We start from the raw sequence: 22,941 nt of genomic DNA, 5'->3' as shown, positions 1-22,941 counted from the left end.
CAGATAGAAATGTATAGAAAATTAAATACAAAAATATCTTATTTACACAAGTATTCACATCCCTGACGCAATACTTTGTAAAAGCACCTTTGGCAGTGATTACAGCTGTGAGTCTTTCTGGGTAAATCTCTAAAAGCATTCCACACCTGGATTGTGCAACATTTGCCTATTATTATTTTCAAAATTCTTCAAGCTCTGTAGAATGGTGGTTGATCATTGCTAGACAACCATTTTCAAGTCTTGCCATAGATTTTCAAGTAGATTTAAGTCACAAGGAATAATGGTCTGGGGCTGTTTTTCTCCTTAGTTCCAGGGAAGGGAAATCTTAACACTACTGTATACAATTACATTACATTCGGCGATTCTGTGCTTTCAACTTTGTGGCAACAGTTTGGGGATGGCCCTTCCCTGTTTCGGCATGACAATGCCCCCATGCATAAAGCGTGGTCCATACAGAAATGGTTTGTTGAGATCAGTGTGGAAGAACTTGACTGGCATGCACAGAGCCCTGACCTCAACTCCATCGAACACCTTTGGGATGAATTGGAGCCATGCCTAATTGACCAACATCAGTGCCTGACCTCACTAATGCTCTTGTGGTTGAATGAAAGAAAATCCTCTCAAAAATGTTCCAACATCTAGTAGAAACCCTTCCCAGAAGACTGGATGCTGTCAATTACCTCGTACCCCTGCACATCGACTGGTACTGGTACTCCGTGTATATAGCCAAGATGTTGTTACTCATTGTGTATTTATTCCTTGGGTTATTATTTTTCAATTATTCTTCGTGTTATTATTTTTCCATTATTCCTCATGTTATTAAACAAACAAAAAAATCGATTTCTATATATATATTTTTTGCGTTGTTCGCAAGGGCCCGTAAGTAAGTCTATACCTGTTGTTTACGAAACATTTGAGAAAGAAGATTTGATTTGACTTCTGTGTCTTCAATGAGAGGGGGCAGTCATTCTCCCCTGGTGTTTCCAGATTGGATTAGTAATTTACTCCATTATCCACTAGATGGAGATAATGGTATCAGAAAGAACCCAGTGCTATTTGGAAGTGGTGGGGTGGAATATGATAGCATACACATTACATTCAGGAGGAATTACCACATCAGTATTGGATTCGTCTTGTTTGTATATAAATGGGCTTATCGTGTGATAGAAAATATGGATGTTGTTTCCCAGGGTATCCATTCTATACCCAAACATGTAACCTGAAGCCAGAAATATGGTCTATAGACCTACTACCTTGAACCAAAGGTCAGTCAGTAGATGGTGTTGTCCTCAGACGCAGAAGTTGAAAGTGTTGGTCATTTGAAGTAATTTTACCTTTGCACATCTATAGGTCCACATTTTGAGCTTGTTTACCCTTTTAAATGCCTCATATGAGCTCAGCCATTGAGTTTAGTGATATGTCAGTCTCATATGAAGCTAAATAATACCGGAGAATATCTGGAAAGGGGTGTGGTCGGTGGTGATGTGTGTTTTTGTCATCCATGACTATGTTAACACAGCTTCTGTCCCCTATATGGTTTTGGGGGATGTATACTTTGTATCCCCCTACGCCTGATCCCTAGACCTGTGCTCTCAGGACTTCAGGCCAAGGGGCTAGCCTCTAAACATGGTTCCCACTCTCTGGTCATGTGAATGAAGGTAGCCCATTGTAGTCCCGCTTGTTACTCTTCCATCCACTCTGCTGCCTCCTCTCCATTCTTTCTCTTCCCACCCCGCCGCAGTGTCAACACCATCCACTAACCTGCTGGGTGTCTCTGTGACACTGTTTTCTCCAGCCTCCTGCTGGTCCCTGTGTGAAGACTGAACTGGTTACCCCTATGAGCAAATCCATTTGATTTCTATCACTTTCTGACAACACCCCTTTTGATTTGAACAAAACATTCCATACATTTTTGCCCATTGTAGAAGTGTTCAGAAAGTGACTTTTGGACCTGAATGCCAAAACATTGAAGAGATAAAGGTGCTCAACATTGACCTATTTTACATACCCCACCATACCATTAGACATCACTGGAAAAAAAATTGAGATTGATATATTTTTTAAGCTTACAAATAGGATTGTCAAACTATTTCAAAATGTCTTGGAAAAAAGTGTATTTAATTTTTTACCTTAAACATAAATGATCTAAAAATGCGTACATTTGTCTTCATATTCACATTTGTTGTAGCTTAGACTCTATTCTACATCATTTAATGGTTTTGTGTTGTGCCTGCTATCGGTTGAGACACATCATGCCCTTGAATACATTGTGGGTGTCATGTTTTAGCTTATAAATGTACTAAAATAGGAATAAAATTGAAATATCAACTTTCGAATCGTACCACAAAGATGGTTGGAGTTCCACACATCATAGAATGTTGACTTGAATGGGAATATCTGTTGTTTTAAATTATGCTGTCAATTCTCCATAGGAAATCATAGAAACATAGGTAATAGAAAAACATTTAAGTTGTCATTCGATGGTGGGTGGACCGGCGGCCGTCTTTGGTAGTAATTCTAATTTTAAAAAATCTATTAAATTCCAATTTCAATGGTGTACCAGCTAAATTGCAGTGATCTGAAGGGATAGGTCCATTCTATGAAATCTATTTCTATGGTTGAAATGACACCCACCCTGTATTCAAGAGCAGGTTCTGTCTTAACCGATGGTGGGCACAACACAAAAACCTCAGATGTGAAATAGGATCTAATCTACAACGTATCAGAATATGAAAAAAATGGAGTTTACGCATTTTTAGATAATTGATGTTAAAAAAAAGAAAGAAATTATGAAATAGTTTGACAACCCTGTTTTGTAAGGTTTTAAATTATAACACAACCATTTTATCTTTTCAATTGATGAAAACATGGATGTCTCATGGTATGGTGGGGTATGCAAAATGGGTCAACTTTAAGCACCTTTTTCTCGGGAATGTTTTGACATTCAGGGGAAAAAATAACTTTCTGACTGACCACTTCTTCAATGGGCAAATGTAGGGAAAGTGTTTAAATTGAAAGAGATCAAACAGCGATTGAATTCAAATCATTCTCTCGCTCTCTCTCTTTCTCTCTCCTTCTCACCCCCCCCCCCCCCCCCCCCCTTGCCCCCTCTGTTCCTCTGCTCTGGAGTCCACAATAGATTGGCAATGGTAGCCTCTGACTGCTCAGCATTCTGTACTTCTGTCCATCCCCACTCACAATACTTTCAGATTACTTAATGAATTTGTTCACCATTCTCTTTATAGGACTGCTATTTGGTTCCATGCCTCGCCTCTCCATCTCATTGGCTAATACTATGAGCTGGAGTTACAAGATAAATAACTGTACCCTTCTCGCTATCTGAGCCCGATTCGTACCCACAGCAACCTGTTGGAATGTTAGCTACCAGAGTTGAATGATTCTTCCCAGCTCTGCTTCCAATCCCCCTTTGTGACACCAACACCCATCTTCTTTTTCCCAAGCCCGCAATTAGCAATGGACCCTATAGGCTATCCCCTGTGTACAGCCACAGCCAAGTCCTGATGTAAGTTTGGCTAGGCCTAATTGGCGTAATGATCTCAGATTGTTTGTTAAAACCCCGGGATGTTATCTGTTCCCAAGGTCAAAAGCCCTCAGTGCTTTGGGCCCCCTGGAGGGAGGGTTGGGGGATGGGCAGAAAAACAGAGGCTGTGTTCTAAATGGGACACTATTTCCTGTATAGTACATTACCTTTGACCAGGGCCCATAGGGATTAGGGTGCCATTTCGAACAGTCAGAGTTGGAATAGTGTTTTCTACTCAGAGAAAGGCTATTGGTTTTGTATGGAATGGGGAGTTTAAATTGACAAAAGCACAACTGTCAGAGGAGAGGTTGGTTTTCAGTTAAGTGTGGCTTCTTCTTTCCTCCATCGTGTATATATCCTCATATTTTTCACAAGTCTAAAGTCTTCTCTTTTTAATCACTTCCTCTGTGGAAACAAAAGACTCAGAGAGAAAGGGCTCGAGGTGGTCCTGACATGGTTGGCATAAATACAGGGCTGTGGAGCAACTGTTCTGTTCTTCCTATCCTTCCCTTCCTTCAAACAGCTGACATCACCAGGCGTAAAGTCTGTCTCATCTCTCTCTCCTCTTTTCCACAGCCTCTCCTCCTCTCTCGACATAGTTCAAAGGCTGAGGTTTTTCTCACTCTCCCAGTCTGCCCACCACTACCCCCCCCTCTCTCGGAAGCGCTCCACTCGTCTCTCTGTCGCTCTCTTAAATACATCTAAAACCAAAAGCATTGTATTTGGTTCAAAACATTCTCTAAGACCTAAACCTCAGCTGGAGTTGTACATAAAGGGTGTCATTGAACAAGTTGAAGAAGCTGGATGGTCTATTATCATGTTTAAGTCATATTGACAAAGTTGTTATGAAGATGCAGAAGTTTACATACACTTATGTTGAAGTCATTAAAACTTGTTTTTCTACCACAAATTTCTTGTTAACAAACTATAGTTTTGGCATGTCAGTTAGGACATCTACTTTGTGCATGACACAAGTCATTTTTCAACAATTGTTTACAGACAGATTATTTCATTTATAACTCACTGTATCACAATTCCAGTGGGTCAGAAGTTTACATACACTAAGTTGACTGTGCCTTTAAACAGCTTGGAAAATTCCAGAAAATTATGTCATGGCTTTAGAAGCTTATGATAGGCTAATTTATATAATTTGAGTCGAATGGAGGTGTACCTGTGGATGTATTTCAAGGCCTACCTTCAAACTCAGTGCCTCTTTCCTTGACATCATGGGAAAATCAAAAGAAATCAGCCAAGACCTCAGAAAAAAGTGTAGACCTCCACATGTCTGGTTGATCCTTGGGAGCAATTTCCAAACGCCTGAAGGTACCACGTTCATCTGTACAAACAATAGTATGCAAGTATGAACACCATGGGACCAGGCAGCCGCCATGCTGCTCAGGAAGGAGACACCTTCTGTCTCCTAGAGTTGAATGTACTTTTGTGCGAAACGTGGAAAAACTGCAAAGGACCTTCTGAAGATGCTGGAGGAAACGGGTACAAAAGTATCTATATCCACTGTAAAACTAGTCCTATATCGACATTACCTGAAAGGCCGCTCAGCAACGAAGATTCCACCGCTCCAAAATCGCCAGAAAAAAGCGAGACTACGGTTTGCAGGAGGAATTTTGGACCATTCCTCTGTACAAAACTGTTTCAGTTCAGCAATATTCTTGGAATTTCTGGTGTGAACTGCTCTCGAGGTTAAGCCACAGCATCTCAATCGGGTTGAGGTCAGGACTCTGACTGGGCCACTCCAGAAGGCATATTTTCTTCTGTTGAAGCCAGTCTGTTGTTGATTTACTTCTATGTTTTGAGTCATTGTCCTGTTGCATCACCAAACTTATTTTGAGCTTCAATTGGTGTACAGATAGCCTAACATTCTACTGCAAAATTTCTTGATAAACTTGAATTCATTTTTCTGTCGATGATGGCAAGCTGTCCAGGCCCTGAGGTAGCAAAGCAGTCCCAAACCATGCTCCCTCCACCATACTTTACAGTTAGGATGATGTTTTGATGTTGGTGCGCTGTGCTATTTTTTTCTCCACACATAGTGTTGTGTGTTTCTTCCAAACAACTCAACTGTACTTTCATCTATCCACAGAATATTTTTGCCAGTAGCCCTGTGGAACATCCAGGTTCACTTTTGCAAACTTCAGACGTGCAGCAAGGTTGTTTTTGGACAACAGTAGATTATTCTATGGTGTCCTCCGATGAACACCATTCTTGTTTTACGTATCGTAGACTCATCAACAGAGATGTTAGCATGTTCCAGAGATTTCTGTAAGTCTTTAGCTGACACTCTAGGATTATTCTTAACCTCATTGAGCATTTTGCACTGTGCTCTTGCAGTCATCTTTGCAGGACAACCACTCCTGGGGAGAGTAGCGACAGTGCTGAACTTTCTCAATTTCTAGACAATTTGTCTTACCGTGGACTGATGAACATCAAGGCTTTTAGAGATGCTTTAGTAACCCTTTCCAGCTTTATGCAAGTCAACTATTCTTAATCTTAATCTTCTGAGATCTCTTTTGTTCGAGGCATGTTTCACATCAGGCAATGCTTCTTGTGAATAGCAAACTCAAATTTTGTGAGTTTTTTATAGGGCAAGGCAGCTCTAACCAACGTCTCCACTCGTCTCATTGATTGGACCCCGGGTTAGCTGGTTCCTGACTCCAATTAGCTTTTGGAGTCAGCCTAGGGGTTCACATACTTCCAATCTATACTGTGAATGTTTAAATGATGTATTCAATAGACTGCATTATTGGGAAGGACTCCTAAGTTAGCATTTAACTGTTAGTCCAAACCTGTTGTTTACGAGGCACGTGACAAATAACATTTGATTTGAGACTATGCTCCATTTTGAGATAAGGTTGCTGATCTCTCAGGGTCAGGGTTGGAAGTCTTTGACATAGGGATTGTCAAAGTGGGGTGCATTCTGAGGGAGAGGGGGGCATGAGATGACAAATCTGTCTGTTCATTTGTGAGTCCTGTCCATATTATGTTGCAGTACATTGCAGGATGTGGAGCTCTTTGTTTGTGATGATTGACAGATCAAACTTAAACACTAGAGAAAGGGCTGGAGCGAAACACTGATGCAGGTAACCCTCTGAGAGACGGAACATTCAGCCCTATCTCCAAGTTCCTTGACTGCTCCAGCCCCACCCCGTGACCACCTTACTCCACTCCCTGAACACCCCACTACCCAGCCCCAGAATGCCCCCATTCATCTTGATGCCACGATGTATCAAAAGCCCTCACAGAGTACAGTCCCAAGTGGCTCCCTGAGACCAATTTATTAGTATTTTAGCACCAGTCTGAGCATGGCCCGAACATGAAAAGGCTAGCGCACCAGGAGGGGTGTGCTGGAGAGTTGATGAGAAGGGGAGAGGAGAGAAGAAAGGGGAGGAGGAGAGGAGAAAAGAGAGGAAGAGTAGAGAGAGGGAGAGGAAGAGGAGTGAGAGGGAAGAGAGTGAGAGGTGCTTCCTAAGTGGATGTGAAATGAAGAATACATGGGACTGCGTTCAAAGTTGTTTTTGAAGTCCATCAATCTCCCAGAGGGCTCAGCAGCAGGGTTTGTAGCTGCGCCTCTTTGTCCAGCGTGTCCCGCTGTGAACCTTGTGTTGGCTCCAATCCACAGGGGCCCCCCGCTGTGACCAAAAACAAAATCGCTACAAAAATCCTATCAAATGTCCAGGCCTTACTAAAGCTAGTTTTTTCAATCTCTATAGGCTATTTCTTCAGTCCTACACCATTTTTGAGAGTATCAGAGTGAGCTCTCTACCCAGTTTTATAATGTCCAGGAAATGCCTTGTGCTTCGTGACCATTTCTATAGTAGTCTATAGGCGACTTGATATAATTCAACTGGACAGTTTGAACTGAACACTTCTCCCCCTCTTTATGAAAGCTAGTGTAGAAGTTCTTATCTCACTGTATCCATCTTCCCTGGTGGAGACTTCCTATTGGGTGTGAGGGTGTGATAGACTATGTGTTGTCTATTCTGGTCCCAGATCTGTACGGGGACTGGGCTAGGTGTAGGTTCCTCTCTCCAGCCCTGTGCTGACAGACTGGGTTAGGTGTAGTCTACTGTACAGCAGTGTATGTTCCTCTCCCTAGCCCTGCTGACAGTGATCATTAATTAGAGCAGTGTTAGTGGACAGTGGGACTCATTTGGGTCCCTGGCCTGTCACTGGCTGATGAAGAGTGTCTCTGTATGGACTCTGCTGTTATCACCACCCCTTTTCTCACTGCCTCCTCCATCCCTCCTCTCCACATCCCTCTCTTCTCTCCTCTCCTCCTGCATCTCTCCTTGGGTCAGTCCAGATTTCTGCGATTCTGGTCTCGGATGGCACCATGTGGCGGTAGTTGTCCCATCTCATCGCGGCGGGAGACCCAAGCGCTAGCTAGCCCTGCGTGTGTCCCTGGCCTTTGTGTACTGCTACTGGGGGCTAGCAGAGACAGAGCTGCAGTGATGGTACTGCTTGTTTACCACACACTTTAGTCACAGGAGCCATCCACAGCCATGCTGAGAGAGCGGAGAGACACTGACCCTTCTGCTGCTGACACTCCACAGGCTGAAATGGGCGTGGGGTGTAAGTGTCAGCAGGAACCAGAGATGGAGAGTAGATGATGGTGGGTCTGTCTCAATCCACAAATGATGCTGCCTTTGAATCAGGTCTCAAATGGGATTCCGTTTTCAGTTAAGCTATCTTCTGGTAAAATACTACCTGGGAGATAGGTAGGCAGTAGACAGCTGCCTTTTGATTGCGATGCAATACATTGAAGAGAAACGAGATGGGATCGATGTAGGCGCCAATACCGGTTGAGTCAAGAGTCTGGGGTGTGGTGAATCTGAAGGGTTTTACCAGTAGCTTACTTTTCAGTGCTGTGTAGTAGGTTATGGCTTGAGTGAGGAAAGAGCGTTGTCTCCCTGAGGCAAGGTGATTGGTACTCTACTTCAGCTGCCAGTGTTAAAGGAGACCTCTCAGACTCAGTCAAGATTACTAGAGCGAGAGAGGGATGGCGATATGTCGTTTATTATAAAACTGGTTGTTTGGATCCTGGATGCTGATTGGTTGATATCAAGGAGTAGGGGTCTGAACGTTTAAACGTTAAATCATGTAAACCAAATTGGGATCCTTAACGTTAAGAAAAATCTCTAACTGAAAAACTATGTTTTTTTCACTACGAAATCAAAACGACAGTGCAGTTATCGCAACATATTATTTTCAAATAATGCTAGTTCCGACCATGCAGTAATATCTAACAAGTAAGCGAACAATTTTGCAACAACTACCTTTTACACACAAGTGTAAAGGAATGAATAAGAAATTTACATGTAAATATATGGATCAGCGATGGCCGAACGGCATAGGCAAGATGCAGTAGATGGTATAGAGTACAGTATTGTCACGTTCTGACCTTAGTTCGTGAGTTGGGTGGGTTGTCTACGTTCCTTTTTCTATGTGGTGTTTTTGTGTTTGGCCTGGTATGGTTCTCAATCAGAGGCAGGTGTCGTTAGTTGTCTCTGATTGAGAATCATACTTAGGTAGCCTTTCCCCACCTGTGTTTTGTGGGCGATTATTTTCCGTTTCAGTGTTTGCACCATTCGGGACTGTTTCGGTTTTCATTTTGTTTCTCTTGTTCTTTTTGTATTCTGTATTCATTCTCATTCAATTATATTATGGATACATACCATGCTGCATTTTGGTCCTCCGATCCTTCCTACTACTCCTCAGAAGAAGAGGAGGAGGAAAGCCATTACAGTATATACATATGAGATGAGTAATGTAGGGTATGTAAACATTATATAAAGTGGCATTGTTTAAAGTGACTAGTGATACATTTATTACATCCAATTTTTTATTCAAGTGGCTAGTGATTTGAGTCTGTATGTTGTCAGCAGCCACTCAATGTTCGTGATGGCTGTTTAAAATTCTGATGGCCTTGAGATAGAAGCTGTTTTTCAGTCTCTCGGTCCCAGCTTTGATGCACCTGTACTGACCTCGCCTTCTGGATGATAGCGGGTTGAAAAGGCAGTGTCCTTGTGGTTGTTGTCCTTGATGATCTTTTTGGCCTTCCTGTGACATCGGGTCGTGTAGGTGTCCTTGCCCCTGGTGATGCGTTGTGCAGACCGCACTACCCTCTGGAATGTCTTGCGGTTGTGGGCAGAGCAGTTGCCGTACCAGGCGGTGATACAGCCCGACAGGATGCTCTCGATTGTGCATCTGTAAAAGTGTTGTTATAGCCTAACTAGATAATCGTAAAAAAGCAAGAGGACAAGTACATTAGAGTGTCTAGTTTGGGAAACAGACCCCTCACAAGTCCTCAACTGGCAGCTTCATTAAATAGTACCCGCAAAATACCAGTCTCAACGTCAACAGTGAAGAGGCGACTCCGGGATGCTGGCCTTCCAGGCAGTGTTGCAAAGAAAAAGCCGTATCTCAGACTGGCCAATAAAAATACAAAATTATGATGGGCAAAAGAACACAGACACTGGACAGAGGAACTCTGCCTAGAAGGCCAGCATCCCGGAGTCACCTCTTCACTGTTGACATTGAGACTTGTGTTTTGCGGATACTATTTAATGAAGTTGCCATTTGAGGACTTGTGAGGCGTCTGTTTCTCAAGCTAGACACTCTATGTACTTGTCCTCTTTCTCAGTTGTGTACCGGGGCCTCCCACTCTTTCTATTCTGGTTATAGCCAGTTTGCGCTGCTCTGTGAGGGAAGTAGTACACAGCGTTGTACGAGATCTTCAGTTTCTTGGTAATTTCTCACATGGAATAGCCTTCATTTCTCAGAACAAGTATAGACTGACGAGTTTCAGAAGAAAGTTCTTTGTTTCTGGCCATTTTGAGCCTGTAATCGAACCCACAAATGCTGATGCTCCAGATACTCAACTAGTCTAAAGAAGGCCAGTTTTATTGCTTCTTTAATCAGCACCACAGTTTTTAGCTGTTATAACATAATTGCAAAGGGGTTTCTAATGATCAATTAGCCTTTCAAAATTATAAACTTGGATTAGCTAACACAATGTGCCATTGTAACACAGGAGTGACGGTTGATGATAACGGGCGTATGTAGGTTTTCCATATAAAAATCAGCCGTTTCTAGCTTCAATAGTAATTTACAACATTAACAATGGCTACACTGTATTTCTGATCAATTTTATGTTATTTTAATATATATTTTTTTACCTCTTTCAAAAACAAGGACATTTCTCAGTGACGCCAAACTTTTGTAGTTGTGTGTGTTTGAACTAAATTACTTTTGCCCCGTAGCACTCACCTCTCATCATGAAGTGCTTTGAGAGACTAGTCAAGGATCATATCACCTCCACCTTCTTTGCCACTCCACGCTTACCGCCCCAATAGATCCACAGACGATGCAATCGCCACCAAACTGCACACTGCCCTGTCCCATCTGGACAAGAGGCATACCTATGCAAGAATGCTGTCCGTTGACTATAGCTCAGCATTCAACACCATACTACCCTCCAAGCTCATCATCAATCTTGATGCCCTGGGTTTGAACCCTGCCCTTTACAACTGGGTCCTGGACTTCCTGACGGGTCGCCCCCACCCAGGTGGTGAAGGTAGGAAACAACACCTCCTCTTTGCTGATCCTCAACACTGGGGCCCCACAAGCGTACATGCTTAGCCCCCTCCTGTACTTCCTGTTCACCCATGACTGTGTGGCCATGCACGCCTCCAACTCAATCATCAAGTTTGCAGATGACATAACAGTAGTAGGCTTGATTACCAACAACCATGAAACAGCCTACAGGGAGGAGGTGACTGCTCTGGGAGTGTGGTGCCTGGAAAATAACCTCTCACTCAACGTCAACACAATAAAGGAGATGATTGTGGACTTCAGGATACAGCAGAGGGAGCACCCCCTGATCCACATCGATGGGACCACAGTGGAGAAGGTGGAAGCAGGTGCTTCTCACCTGCATTGCTTACTGTTTTGGGTTGGGTTTAGGCTGGGTTTCTATACAGCACTTTGTGACATCAGCTGATGTAAGAAGGGCTTTATAAATACATTTGATTGATTGAAATAAATATGAAGTACCTTGGTGTACACATCACTGACCAACTGAAATGGTCCACCCACACAGACAGTGTGGTGAAGAAGGCAACAGCGCATCAACCTCAGGAGGCTAAAGAAATTTGACTTAACACCTAAAACCCTCACAAACTTTTACAGATGCACAATTGAGAGCATCCTGTCGGGCTGTATCACCGCCTGGTATGGCAACTGCGACGCCCACAACCACAAAGCTCTCCAGAGGGTGGTGCGGTCTGTCCAATGCATTACTGGGGGCAAACTTCCCACCCTCCTGGACACCTGCAGCACCCAATGCCATAGGATGGCCAAAAATATCATCAAGGACATCTACCACCCGAGCCACTGCCTGTTCACTCCGCTGTCATGCAGAAGGCGAGGTCAGTACAGGTGCATCAAAGCTGGGACCGAGAGACTGAAAAACAGCTTTTATCTCAAGGCCATCAGACTGCTAAACAGCCATCGCTAGCACTTCAGGGGTGGCTGCCTGTAGACATAAACTCAGCAAAAAAGAAACGTCCTCTCACTGTCAACTGCGTTTATTTTGAGCAAACTTAACATTTGTAAATATTTGTATAAACATAACAAGATTCAACAACTGAGACAAAAACTGAACAAGTTCCACAGACATGTGACTAACAGAAATGGAATAATGGGACCCTGAAAAAAGGGGAGGATGTACCGATCCTGTGCAGGTGTTGTTACACGTGGTCTTCCACAGCGAGGACAATCAGCTGTCCATCCTGTCTCCCTGTTGTGCTGTCTTAGCCATCTCACAGTACAGACATGGCAATTTATTGCCCTGGCCACATCTGCAGTCCTCATGCCTCCTTGCAGTATGCCTAAGGCACGTTCACGCAGATGAGCAGGGTCCCTGGGCATCTTTCTTTTAGTGTTTTTCAGAGTCAGTAGAAAGGGCTCCTTAGTGTCCTAAGTTTTCTTAACTGTGACCTTAATTGCCTACCGTCTGTAAGCTGTTAGTGTCTTAACGACCATTCCACAGGTGCATGTTCACTAATTGTCTATGGTTAATTGAACAAGCATGGGAAACAGTGTTTAAACCCTTTACAATGAAGATTTGTGAAGTTATTTGGATTTTTATGAATTATCTTTGAAAGACAGGGTCCTGAAAAAGGGACGTTTCTTCTTTTTTATACAGTTTATACACAGCTCTGAAAAAAATTAAGAGACCACTGCAAAATTATAATTTTTCTATTTATAGGTATGTGTTTCTCCCAAATTTCTCCCAAATTCCAAATAAAAATATTGTAATTTAGAGCATTTATTTGCAGAAAATGACAACTGGTCAAAATAACAAAAAAAATATTTGGTGTTGTCAGACCTTGAATAATGCAAAGAAAATAAGTTCATATTCATAATTTAAACCTCACAAAACTCATATTTTAACTTAGGAAGAGTTCAGAAATCAATATTTGGTGGAATAATCCTGATTTTCAATCACGGCTTTCATGCGTCTTGGCATGCTCTCCAGCAGTCTTTCACATTGATGTCGGGTGACTTTATGCCTATGCTGGCACACAAATTCAAGCAGCTCGGCTTTGTTTGATGGCTTGTGACCATACATCTTCCTGTTTATCACTTTCCAGAGGTTTTCAATGGGGTTCAGGTCTAGAGATTTGGCTGGCAATGACAGGGTCTTGATCTAGTGGTCCTCCATCTACACCTTGAGTAACGTGGCTGTGTGGCATGGAGCATTGTCCCCCTGGAAAAAACTGTCCTCAGAGTGGGGGAACATTGTCAGGGCAGAAGGAAGCAAGTTTTCTTCCAGGACTACCTTGTACTTGGCTTGATTCATGTGTCCTTCACAAAGACAAATCTGCCCGATTCCAGCCTTGCTGAAGCACCCCCAGATAATCACCGATCCTCCACCAAATTTCACAATGGGTGCGAGACACTGTGGCTTGTAGCCCTCTCCATGTCTCGCACCCACTGTGAAATTTGGTGGAGGATCGGTGATGAACTACATCTCCCCTGGAAAAAAGCATCTAGACAATATTTCCCTATACTACTGAGCTAGCATTTGGTTTGCAACAGTTGCGGTTTGTCTAAACCTTGCTGTCTGACCTGTGTAACAATGCTGCAGTTGTTTTGGCCACTGTGCCATGCTTATGAACGTGAAGAGACTGACTGACAGCTTCTCTGAACCAGAAAAATTCATTTATCATGATCATTATAATGGATACAGTATATCCAATGAAATTGCAATAGAAACAAATGTAAAACAAACAAATTCCCCCTGCCCTCCACCACAACTTTTCCCCCTGTAGACACTGAGCCAATTCAGGGGTTCTCAACTCCAAGACCACGAGGCATCCCGAAAATCGGTCTTCTAACAAAATTGTCTGAAGTGTTCGAACGGTTTGGCCTACAAACTATTATGACCCCTCTATGGAGAGATGAGACTTTCTGACCACGATGGTGTACATGTCGGTTGTTTTGCTCTAGGTTGTCCACAGGCCTTATAAGACTCATCTGGAGGTCCCCCGTTACCAGTTGAAAAAATTAATGGAAGTACAGTACATGACCCAAAGTATGTGGACATGTGCTCGTCCAGCATCTCATTCTTAATCATGGGCAATAATATGTTATTGTTGGTTCCCCATTTGCTGCTATAACAGCCCCCACTCTTCTGGGAAGGCTTTCCACTAGATGTTGGAACATTGCTGTGGGGACTTGCTTCCATTCAGCCCCAAACTTTCATGAGGTCGGGCACTGATGTTAGGCGATTAGGCCTGGCTTGCAGTCGGCGTTCATCATATCGAGGAAAAGCAATAAGAACGTTCCGAATGCAACCCCTGTCCTGTCCTGTCCTCTCTACACCTGCTGGGACTTAGGATATGAAAATTGGTGAGAAATCAGCCGTTTTATTGGCCATTGGTTTGTACACAATCCGGAGGTCATTTCGGATGTCCCATGAGTCTTCATTTGCATTAAGTGGCTGCTCTTTTTCTACCCTTTAATGGATGATTCGATTCACTCCCCAGATTGGAGAGAGAACCACCAAGCACAACTGAACAGCCAAAAGTAGCAATCAGTGTCTTAGAGCCTAACAAGAGCCTTGCTCTTAACATTGCCTGCCAACTGTGGTGGATTCTAAAACTTGTCGTTTATTTGTATTTATTTATTTGTGTAAAATTTGTTTTCCTTTCACATGGTTTGTTAAGCTGTTTTCTGCCAGCCAATCTTCTGTCTCTTCTTTGTGACTCATCCGTTTGTTAGAAGGTGGACATTTTGGGAGACTGAAGGAACCGTCTGTCTGTGAAATTGGTTGGCTATTTTTCAGACGGTGGACAATTTTTTGGGGGGGAGGGGACTTGTAGACTTTGATGGGCATAGATAAGTGGGTTTAGATAAAGGCAGTGTTTACAACAATAGTGGTTTTGCGGTCCTTAATTGCTGCGGCAGGCTTCAGGGGGTTGTTGAGGGAGGGAAGGAGAAAGAAAGAGAGGAGGCATCCTTCTCATCCATGGAGGCAGTTTGCATGTATAATTACAGGCTCTCTGAGTGACTGTAATGAGAGAAAGGTGGAGGGACAGAACAACAGCGATAGAGCGAGTCGGAAGCGAGAGAGGTCAATTTGGAAATTGTTCCACGGTTGAGGCTGAGGACAAACATATTGACACATTTTCAGATTGTTTTTAGAATAATCTGATGCGAAGGAATACTAACATCATGATACATGATTGTTGTAGAACTAACGCTGCAGATAGCAGTACTGGGTGATTTGAAAAGCCATAGTCAATCAATCAATAATATAATTATTTTAGCAAAAAAAAATATTTTTAATTTACAATCTGTAGAAGCTATGAGAATAGAAAGGTTCAGTACTTTTGTGAAGCATCACAGCACAGTTGAAAAATATATGGCAAATAGAAATCCAAAATGTTGAAAGATAGATGGGAGGGGTTGAATGGACAAGAAGGGTGGGACTAATAACAAGATAACCAATGTAAAACATACGGGGTCTGTAAAATGTATATAGGTTCAGAAATGTTGTGAAATAGCACAGTTAAAAATAGAAATCAAACCGGATGGACATCAGAAATAGAGGAAGTAGTAAAAACAAACAAAATATAACTATTGTAAAATAGATTGTGTCTGTAAAATGTGTATAATATGAATAAACTGAAGGTAGAAGCCTAAGTGTTATTGTTTATTAGTTTACACCAATTGGAGGAAGGATGGTGGGATTTGCGGGGAATGAAAAAGGTATATTCTAAAAAAAAGTATGTATCACTATATACAGTGGGGAGAACAAGTATTTGATACACTGCCGATTTTGCAGGTTTTCCTACTTACAAAGCATGGAGTAGTCTGTAATTTTTATCATAGGTACACTTCAACTGTGAGAGACGGAATCTAAAACAAAAATCCAGAAAATCACATTGTATGATTTTTAAGTAATTAATTTGCATTTTATTGCATGACATAAGTATTTGATCACCTACCAACCAGTAAGAAATTTGGCTCTCACAGACCTGTTAGTTTTTCTTTAAGAAGCCCTCCTGTTCTCCACTCATTACCTGTATTTACTGCACCTGTTTGAACTCGTTACCTGAATAAAAGACACCTGTCCACATACTCAATCAAACAGACTCCAACCTCTCCACAATGGCCAATACCAGAGAGCTGTGTAAGGACATCAGGGATAAAATTGTAGACCTGTACAAGGCTGGGATTGGCTACAGGACAATAGGCAAGCAGCTTGGTGAGAAGGCAACAACTGTTGGCGCAATTATTAGAAAATGGAAGAAGTTCAAGATGACGGTCAATCACCCTTGGTCTGGGGCTCCATGCAAGATCTCACCTCGTGGGGCATCAATGATCATGAGGAAGGTGAGGGATCAGCCCAGAACTACACGGCAGGACTTGGTCAATGATCTGAAGAGTGCTGGGACCACAGTCTCAAAGAAAACCATTCGTAACACACTACGCCGTCATGAATTAAAATCCTGCAGCGCACGCAAGGTCCCCTGCTCAAGCCAGCGCATGTCCAGGCCCGTCGGAAGTTTGCCAATGACCATCTGGATGATCCAGAGGAGGAATGGGAGAAGGTCATGTGGTCTGATGAGACAAAAATAGAGCTTTTTGGTCTAAATTCCACTTACCGTGTTTGGAGGAGGAAGAAGGATGAGTACAACCCCAAGAACACCATCCCAACCGTGAAGCATGGAGGTGGAAACATCATTCTTTGGGGATGCTTTTCTGCAAAGGGGACAGGACGACTGTACCGTATTGAGGGGAGGATGGATGGGGCCATGTATCGCGAGATCTTGGCCAACAACCTCCTTCCCTCAGTAAGAGCATTGAAGATGGGTGTTGGCTGGGTCTTCCAGCATGACAACGACCCGAAACACACAGCCAGGGCAACTAAGGAGTGGCTCCGTAAGAAGCATCTCAAGGTTCTGGAGTGGCCTAGCCAGTCTCCAGACCTGAACCCAATAGAAAATCTTTGGAGGGAGCTGAAAGTCCATATTGCCCAGCGACAACCCCGAAACCTGAAGGATTCTGGAGAAGGTCTGTATGGAGGAGTGGGCCAAAATCCCTGCTGCAGTGTGTGCAAACCTGTTCAAGAACTACAGGAAACGTAATATCTCTGTACCAAATATTAAGTTCTGCTTTTCTGATGTATCAAATACTTATGTCATGCAATAAAATGCTAATTAAATACTTAAAAATCATACAATGTGATTTTCTGTATTTTTAGATTCCGTCTCTCACAGTTGAAGTGTACCTATGATAAAAATTACAGACCTCTACATGCTTTGTAAGTAGGAAAACCTGCAAAATCGGCAGTGTATCAAATACTTGTTCTCCCCACTGTAGGTATGTGTATGTGTATATGGATATATATATTTAGCAAAAAAAGATATACAGGATTGGAAATGATGCAGACAATTACATTGATGGACGCAACAGTCTTTCTGCAATATTAAGCTGATTTACCCCTAAAGAAAAAATGTTACATGATTGCTGTATTAACACCACAAATAGGCAACAGCCCAATAGAAACTAAAGCAATCACATTAAATGCAAACAGACTGTTGTCACATCAGATTGTTCATTTCCGCCTCACAGTGAGATTTAACCTTTTGCTGACAAGACTCTCTCTCTCCCCCCTTCCGTCCTTCCTTCCTTTTTTCTCTAGGTGATAGGAGAGAAGTGTCGCTGTGCGGTGGGTAGTGTCCTGAGTGAGGGCGATACTAGGCCCAGTGAGGAGCTCCAACAGCTCTATGTGAAGTTTGGTTTCCGGGTCTTCAGCTTCCCAGAGGTCACTCACGTGGTCAGCGCCTCCTTTCCCCACAGGACACCCCTGTCAATCTTCTTTGGGGTGCAGAGAGTCTACCCCCAGCTGGAGAGCTACATCAAGGTAATAATATACAGTATGACCGACTGCCTTCTGTTTTCTCCTCCGCCTCTCACCCCTTTATCCATGGTCTCCTTTATTCGTCCCTATCCATACTTATCTATGCTGTCCTGTCCTATACCCTAAGAACCATCCACTCCCTAGGCCAAGTCCTGCATGTTTACTCCAGCCCAACACTCCCCATCCCTCCCTTGTAACCACTGACCCAGTACAGCAGCAGGCCTGGGGCTGCTGGGAAAGTGAGTCATTGCAGAGTCTGAGCCGTGGGTTTCTCAAGGGTTAATTAGGTAGCATTCTGGTACAGGTGGCATCACCATGGGCTGCCAGCAATGTGTGTGTGTGTGTGTGTGTGTATATGTGTGCGCGCGTGCAAGTGAATGTCTGCCTCCCCTGCCACATTCCCTGGCTGGCGATGCCATCTGCCCTGGACCTGACGCTGCTAAAGTCTGGCCAGCGTCACTCAGTGGCACTTGACCCATTTGTATAAGTTGCTTTGGACTCTGACAAATTATTTTCGTTACATCGAAGGAACATTAAGTTTTGTCTTTCATTGCATGGTTCCCAGATACAGGGCTTAAACAATCGTAACCGTCCGATACAGTCTGGTGCCAGTTGCCTCTCTACTTCCTAGACCTATACCATCTGCCTTCTGTCTTGGGGATTTACAAATTACTCTTCAACTTTAGCTCCTTGCATTGGTATTTTATGAGGCTGGGGGTGTCTCAAATATGTGACCGTTCAACTCTTTTCAGTCTTATGGTGCAAGATTTGAAATAGTGTTTTTTACATTGGATAAAAGTACAGACTGTGGAACAATGGGAAAGTAAATCTGGTTTGAATGTTGATTAACATGTAACCCCACTTTTGCAAAAGTAGCCCCTTAATGTTTTGTTCCACCAACTGGAGAGTTCTTCTTTGTCGACACCCATTCAGCATCGTTCAAAACTCTGTCAACTTCTTCCTTGACAACAATACTGTTGAAAGCCGTTTCTTCCCCATCACCCTCATCAGAAGACTACAATGTCTGGTTCAATGAAAATGTTCTTAAATCAGGGATTTCCTCATCGTCTGATTTTATTTTCAGAGTCAGAGAGAGTCAGCATGGCACGATCGTCCTCCAGAAAGTACTTTTTCCCACTGATCTTTGTTGATAGCGCCTGCTTAATTCAGGGAAGCAATGTTGTTGAGAGCAGTAGCAACACTTTTGCAGTTCTCAATGGCCACTATATCTTTCAAAAAATCTGTGGTAGCAAGGGTTATCTACACATACTGAGCAGCTCATGTTATAGACAAAATCATGCTACATGGCATGTCCAGCCCATCCATTATCTCATCCAGTCATGGCTAGAGGGAAGGTTCCTTCCTTTTTTCCGTGGCTAAACCAACTAGGCTCGTAATTTATCAATTCTATTTGTATTTACAGATTGCATACAAGTTTGTTATTAAGGCACATGAAAGTTCACATGTTCCAGAAGGCATTTCTGCCAAAAAACATTCAAATGCCTCTCCAGTGAAGTAGTGACAAGCGACATACGCTTCCTGAAACGGGTCACATATGATTGCTGTCTATTTAATCCTCTGTCTATGTGTCATGGTACAGTTCCCAGTTTTAGTGCTAAACCAGTCTTTTACTGGGTTTTAAAAAATGTTGAATTTGTTCTACTGAGTGGGTGAAAGGTGAGCTCTGAGTGTTGTAAAATGTTGAGGGAAGCAGAGAAATCTAGGCTAGTAGTAGGTGTGAGTGATTGTGTTTATTTGCGTGAGTTGGTGTGTGTATTGTGTGCAAAACTCATTTTGATTAATGAGTTCATGTCCATTTATAACCCCTAGTGACAGTGGGTGTTTGCAGTGGCGGTCTAAGGAAGATAGATTCCTACAGTGTATTCACTTATTGTGACATTTTTTTAATTATATATGTTTCCTATCCACCTCATGAACTAGGCCTAAATATGTTGGTGAGAGAATGGAATTCACTTTCATTTCAATGTATTATTCAATGTAAAATGTTTATTTAGGTATTTAACATTTCTATCCATCATGCTTGCACAGTGTCTCTCCTTACTGCTTTTCTTCTGAAGGCATTTTGTATCTGTCCTCCCCCTATCATTTTAAACACAGTGATTAATTTTAAACACAGTGATTCGCTATGTGAGCTGTATCAGACTCTGAATGTATGTAGTCTCTCTTGGAAGCTCCGCATGCTCAGATCTCTGGGGAGTTATCCTCCCAGTTGCATAGGGAGCATCTCTCTCTGTTTCTCTCTCTGTGTGTGTGTGACACATTCTGGTGTCAGTAGACTCCCTAGACCCTACCAGAATGACTTCTCATAAAAGCATGATTTTGATGTTCTTACCCTCAGTCCTTAACCTTATCATATAAAATGTGTCATGATAAGAAAACAGCATTCAGTTATAACCATTGATTTGCACTTAGGTGTTAGAATCTGTGTGGACTTACTCAGCAGAAGCTGCGGTGAAACATCATTATGAAAGACAGCTTTTCTGTCTCCACTGACTCTCTCGGCTGAGTAGCAAGTTCATTTTGTATCTGGGCGTGGTTGTAAGATAATGAGAATCTCCCTTCGTTTTTTGGGGGTTCTGCACTCTACCTTTTTCTCTTTAAAAAAAAAAAAGCCGGACATGATTAATTTAATTCAAGTATTCTGCCTTTTCTCTTATTTATCTTTCTTTACCGGTGATAGGCTACAATATTCAAAGTTATATTTTTAAGAGCCTCTTGAAAACCAAACATTGCATAAAAACCTTGTTACATACATTTTATTTGATGGATTATCCATGAAAACAATTTGGCCTTGATTCTGAATCATAATATGAATTTAGACTATATCTGCATAAATCTACACATGAGTAATTTGATGTCAAGTGGCAGAGCGTATTGTGTGGCCAACCACTGATGTTCTGTGTGCTTCTTCACGCACACTTTGTTCGATTTTTAATTTTGTTCATGATGCAAGGGGATCCTCATGGCAATGAATCAAAACACAACGTAGTGAGTGAACATCAACTACTGGAGCGGGAGAATGGTCATGGAGTGAAACACTTGTCCTGCTAACGTTTTATTCATGAGTAATGAATGTGTAGTAAACAACACTGCAACATATAATGCCCTGTGGCGTTTGACCATGCCACGTAAACACACACACACACACAGAGAGTATAGCCCCTTTTTTAAACTACTCCCATTCATATGTAAGTTCACAGCCTGTCACGGAAAGCAGCCCAGCACCCTCTGTACTTATTACATGCTCCTCCATATCAAATCTATGCACCCTGGGCCCATTCCAATATCCACACTGCCACGAGTCACGACCATCTCTCATTCTGCCGCCGTTATGCTGACCACCTGTCTGCTTCTAGCTCCTCTGTCTGTGTGTGTGTGCGCAGTGTTTCCCCTGGGATTTCTTTCAGCAGCAGTGGCAAAGGTAGCAGGAGGGGGGGGGGTTAGGTGCATGACCTGGAGGTGATTTTGTTTGTCGAAAGACTGAAAAGGTAACTTCTGGTGACTTTTTAAAAATACATTCTACTCCAAAATGCATTAAAAGTAAATGATGTTGATGCCATCTGAAATAGAACTGATGAGTGCCACTGCACTGTAGGGAGATGATGTGGAGCAAGTGGTGGTTGTACACTCCTGGCTCTCATTTGTGCCACTGCTCGCTCTGTTTGCTACAAATATACACTACTGTTCAAAAGTTTGGGGTCACTTAGAAATGTCCTTGTTTTTGAAAGAGAAGGACATTTTTTGGCCGTTACAATAACATCAAATTGATCAGAAATACAGTGTAGACATTGTTAATGTTGTAAATGACTATTGTAGCTGGAAACAGCAGATTTTTAACTAAATATTTTCATAGGCGTACAGAGGCCCATTATCAGCAACCATCACTCCTGTGTTCCAATGTTCCAATGTGTTAGCTAATCCAAGTTTATCATTTTGAAAGGCTAATTGTTCATTAGAAGACCCTTTTTCAATTATGTTATAACAGCTGAAAACTGTGGTGCTGATTTAAGAAGCAATAAAACTGGCCTTCTTTAGACTAGTTGAGTATCTGGAGCGTCAGCATTTGTGGGTTCAATTACAGGCTCAAAATGGCCAGAAACAAAGTCCTTCCTTCTGAAACTCTTCAGTCTATTCTTGTTCAGAGAAATGTGAGAAATTGCCAAGAAACTGAAGATCTGGTACAACGCTGTGTACTACTCCCTTCACAGAACATTGCAAACTGTCTCTATCCAGGCCCCGGTGCACAATTGAGCAAGAGGACTAGTACATTAGTGTGTCTAGTTTGAGAAACCGATGCCTCACAAGTCCTCAACTGGCAGCTTCAACAGTACCCGCAAAACACCAGTCTCAATGTCAACTGTGACGTTGACTGTTGACGTTGAGACTGGTGAGGGAGGAGGATGTCTTCCCTGTAAAGCACAGCGTTGAGATTGCCTGCAATGACAACAAGAAAGGCCTCTTTAGTGTCCTAAGTTTTCATAACTGTGACCTTAATTGTCTACCGTCTGTAAACTGTCTTAACGACAGTTCCACAGGTGCATGTTAATTTATTGTTTATGGTTCATTGAATAAGCATGGAAAACAGTGTGTTAACCCTTTACTATGAAGATCTGTGAAGTTATTTGGATTATTACGAATTATCTTTGAAAGACAGCGTCCTGATAAAGGGCCGTTTACTTTGTGTGTGTGTGTGTGTGTGTGTGTGTGTGTGTGTGTGTGTGTGTGTGTGTGTGTGTGTGTGTGTGTGTGTGTGTGTGTGTGTGTGTGTGTGTGTGTGTGTGTGTGTGTGTGTGTGTGTGTGTGTGTGTGTGTGTGTGTGTGTGAGAGAGACAGACAGTGTACCACTGATGGGTCCTGTGAGGTGCTGCTCTTATGTGATCGTCTTCATTTTTGATGGCTCCCCTGCCCTCTGCAACCCTCGTGT

The 22,941-nt window shown here is 42.6% G+C and overlaps 1 protein-coding gene across 1 annotated transcript in view; it reads left to right on the top strand.

The window, feature by feature from the left end:
• Positions 1-22,941, top strand: part of LOC139413703 (testis-expressed protein 264 homolog) — an 88,553-nt gene that overhangs the window by 3,265 nt on the left and 62,347 nt on the right. The window contains exon 2 of the mRNA XM_071161385.1: positions 17,778-17,999. Coding sequence (XP_071017486.1) covers positions 17,778-17,999 — 222 coding nt within the window. The remainder of the gene's footprint in view (positions 1-17,777; positions 18,000-22,941) is intronic.

Source organism: Oncorhynchus clarkii, chromosome 7, assembly GCF_045791955.1.
Source record: "Oncorhynchus clarkii lewisi isolate Uvic-CL-2024 chromosome 7, UVic_Ocla_1.0, whole genome shotgun sequence".
NCBI lineage: Eukaryota > Metazoa > Chordata > Actinopteri > Salmoniformes > Salmonidae > Oncorhynchus > Oncorhynchus clarkii.
The sequence above is the reverse complement of the archived record's forward strand: the minus strand, read 5'-3'. Positions and strand labels throughout refer to the sequence as shown.